Raw genomic sequence first — 3,620 nt, 5'->3', positions numbered from 1 at the left:
TCAAGACAACCATCTCACCCTCAACGTCGCAAAGACAAAGGAGTTGATAGTGGACTTCCGGAGGTGCAGAGAAGTACACACCCCCATCACCATCAGCGGCGCTGCTGTGGAGAGAGTGAGCAGCTTCCGGTTCCTTGGTGTACATCTGGCTGAGGATCTTACGTGGTCAGTACACACAAACAAAACAGTGAAGAAGGCGCAGCAGCGCCTCTTCTTTCTCAGGAGACTGAAAAGATTCGGCATGAGCCCCCGCATCCTCAGGACCTTCTATCACTGTGCCATTGAGAGCATCCTCACTGGATGCATCACCACCTGGTATGGCAACAGCACCGCCTACAACTGCAAAGCTCTCCAGCGAGTAGTGCGGTGCTCTGAACGGATAATTGGAGGTGAGCTTCCCTCCCTCCAAGACATCTACAGGAAGCGCTGCCTGAGGAAAGCGGGGAGGATCATCAAGGACTCCAGTCACCCCAGCCATAAACTGTTCAGACTGCTTCCATCAGGAAGGAGGTTCTGCAGCATCCGGTCCCGTACCAGCAGACTGAGAGACAGCTTTTTCCATCAGGCCATCAGACTGCTGAACACGTCATAGACACCTCAGCTTCACTACTGGAACTTTAACATTATGCACTCCATACTGTACAGTAACGCCACTGTTTGCACATGTCTCAACTCTGTATATTTTATTTTATATATTTTATTTATTGTTTATTTAATTTGTAAAATATGTGTACGTACACACACACACACACACACACACACACACACACACACACACACACACACACACACACACACACGTAGAAAAATATTTAGTATACACATCCAGAAATGCATATACTATTATATATTGTACATATATTTATTAGTTTCAGATGTAGCCATTCTTGTATTTTGCTTGTTTACATTATTGTATTTTGCACAACTCTGTTGCTTGTGAAGCTCGCACACAAGAATTTCACTCACATGTGCTGTACCAATGTACCTGCACATGTGATGTGACAATAAAAGTGATTTGATTTGATTTGATAAACCGGTCCGTGGCGCAAAAAAGGTTGGGGACCGCTGCCTTAGACTGCCCACAATAAAAGGCCACTCTGAAATATGCAGTTTGATCACACAGCACAATGCTGCAGATGTCGCAAAACCAGTCAGTATCTGGTGTGACCACCATTTGCCTCACAAGGTGCAACACATCTAATGGAGATGTGTTGCACCTTGTGAGGTAAATGGTGTGCAATGGGCATAGAGTTGATCAGGTTGTTGATTGTGTGCTGTGGAACGTAGGTCCACTCCTCTTCAATACTTGTGCAAAGTTGCTGAATATTGGGAGGAACTGGAACACACTGTCATATACGCCGAGCGTCCCAAACATGCTCAATGGGTGACATGTCTGGTGAGTATGCTGGCCATGCAAGTATGGGATGTTTTCAGCTTCCAAGGAATTGTGTGCATATTCTTGCAATATGGGGCCATGCATTATCATGCTGTAACGTGAGGTTATGGTCATGGATAAATGGCACAACAATGGTCTCAAGGATCTCGACACGGTATCTCTGTGCATTCAAAATGCCAACAATAAAATGCACTCATGTTCATTGTCCATAACCCCATCACCACCATGGGCCACTATTTTCCATGGCTGTATAAGAACAAGCATCTAGCCATGCAGTCTGCCTGTGCAACATTCTGCTTACCCAGTCAGAAATACTGTCATTGCATCCATTCAAATATTATTTTAAATGTCATTTCTGTCAGTGTCAAACCTTTAAAACGGTATAATTGTTGATTGTAACAGAACTTAAGCATACGGGAAGTATGCTTAAGTTCTGTTCAGTTTGTTTCTCTCCTCACCCATGACAGGCTGTTCCTGCAGGTGAACTCCCAGGTGGAGATGTAGATTGGGCAGGTGTTACCTCTGGCTGCACACAAACATTTTACAGTTCTTGTTATTATTAAAATAGATACATAAACACATAAATCACTTAAAAGATACAACAGAGTAAATAAAAGCCTACATTCAGTGTTTCCCCCCATGATGTAGAGTGCCTTAAGCTTTTTTGGCAAGGAAGGGTCCAACTGCACTGTGACAGCCAGGTTAGTGAGGGGGGCAGTGGCTACGAGGATCACCTGAAGGCAGAAGACAGAGTTGTGTTGATAACTGGTGTGCTCTTGTTATTTATGACATAATTATAACATTATAACATATGCATCTTCTTTTTTTAAATAAAAATGTGTTGAGACAATTTTTCAGTCGGAGAAATTTGTGCTTTACTAAGATGAAAGTTTATATAGAATTTTTCGTGTGCATATGTAAAGAGGAAGCAAATGTACCATCAATGAAGGCAGCTTACTATTGGTCAGGTGATGTGATTTCATGTGTTAGAGTTCAATTAATTTGAACGCCACATCACCATTACACCATTTTAAGAAAATGGAAACGTCAAGGCACCTCTATTGACACAATGTTGTCACTGAACCAAGCCACAAAACATTTACAGAATATGAGTCTGATAGATGCATTTAGATAATAAAGCCATTCCACTTCCCCAGACAGGTTTGACAAAGCCATCTAACAGCAGATCCAAGCCTAGAGCATCTGGATCCGGGACATCCCCCAGCCCGTCTTTCCCATGGTAATCACCCGCATGCTGTTTGCGGGCCAGCAGAGGCTTTGAGCAGCCACGATACACTGGAATCTGTATTGTAGGTTGCATTTAATAGCAGGTCATCCAGCATGCAACCATGCAGTCAGATCTGTCACCATATCCATGTATAAGGCTCTCCCACACTCTGCTCAAAACTTACATCCAGCCTATTGCAGATTTTCAGGACACGCAGCGTGTTCTTGAGGACGTTCTCCAGGGGTGTATTGCCATGGCAGCAGGTGATCCCCAAAATCTCCACATCAGGGTTGGCGAGGGCCACCATGATGGCCATAGCGTCATCCACCCCAGTGTCCAGATCAATGATGAGCTTCTTCTTCATCCTGTGTTTTTCTTTTCACATTGTCATAAGCTTTTACTTGTAGAACAACCTTATGTTTATAGTAATTCCAAAATATGAACATGAAAAACCAATGAAAGACTCCTTCAACGGGTTTTACGGCCAAGGCACGAGAATATACTTTAGATCCCTTTTACAGCTTTGCCTTTAGGCTAGTTTTCAGTGCTATAATGTATGCACTATTCAGTGTTCAGAATTGCATTCTAATGTTACTCTAAGTTGACCTGAAGTAACAATAAAATGTATAATGCTCACCTGGTGAATGGATTCTGACAGATGTTTACAGCTTACTGATATGAGCCACTGCAGCTGAATGCTGTGATCTGAAGAGTGGATAGAATTACTTAGAGAGAGGCTGCATTAGCTTTTGGCTAACTCTGCCCAGTGGGAGGTGGGAATTCCTTCATAACCTCTGCGGTGTAGAGCCCTTAAATTGTAATTCCGCCTCTCATGAGAAGGAAGAAAAAACTTGAAGATCATAATTGATGTATCTGTGCTTGCCAAGTATTTGGGAAGCCAATTACTCTCACTTTATAGAAACTTGTGTCTTGACTCTAGAATAATGTTTAACTCACCGACTGTAAGATACTCAGGTCCTGTGGCTGCAAAATAAG

At 43.0% G+C, this 3,620-nt stretch overlaps 1 protein-coding gene across 1 annotated transcript; it reads right to left on the bottom strand.

Annotated features, from left to right (window-relative positions):
- Positions 1 to 1,151: 1,151 nt before the first annotated feature.
- On the bottom strand, positions 1,152 to 2,988 carry LOC146608738 (uncharacterized). Its single transcript, XM_085348676.1, has 4 exons — positions 2,809 to 2,988; positions 2,019 to 2,130; positions 1,855 to 1,922; positions 1,152 to 1,319 (listed from the first exon to the last, which is right to left on the bottom strand). The coding sequence occupies exons 1-4, from the start codon at positions 2,986 to 2,988 to the stop codon at positions 1,152 to 1,154; spliced, it is 528 nt and encodes a 175-aa protein (XP_085204802.1).
- Positions 2,989 to 3,620: the final 632 nt, after the last annotated feature.

Source organism: Diplotaxodon limnothrissa, linkage group LG23 (assembly GCF_057381915.1).
Source record: "Diplotaxodon limnothrissa isolate DT_005_m linkage group LG23, D_limnothrissa_male_GT1.1, whole genome shotgun sequence".
Taxonomy (NCBI): Eukaryota; Metazoa; Chordata; class Actinopteri; order Cichliformes; family Cichlidae; genus Diplotaxodon; species Diplotaxodon limnothrissa.
This window is presented reverse-complemented; position numbering and strand designations above follow the sequence as displayed.

What these genes read in the sequence shown, in the direction of transcription:
- LOC146608738 (XM_085348676.1), bottom strand. Translation starts at nt 2,988, where the DNA reads ATGAAGAAGAAGCTCATCATTGATCTGGACACTGGGGTGGATGACGCT. An exon ending in AAATCTGCAATAGGCTGGAT is followed by an intron (nt 2,131 to 2,808) that starts GTAAGTTTTGAG and finishes TTCTGCCTTCAG; the next exon opens with GTGATCCTCGTAGCCACTGC. An exon ending in GCAGGAACAGCCTGTCATGG is followed by an intron (nt 1,320 to 1,854) that starts GTGAGGAGAGAA and finishes CCCAATATTCAG; the next exon opens with CAACTTTGCACAAGTATTGA.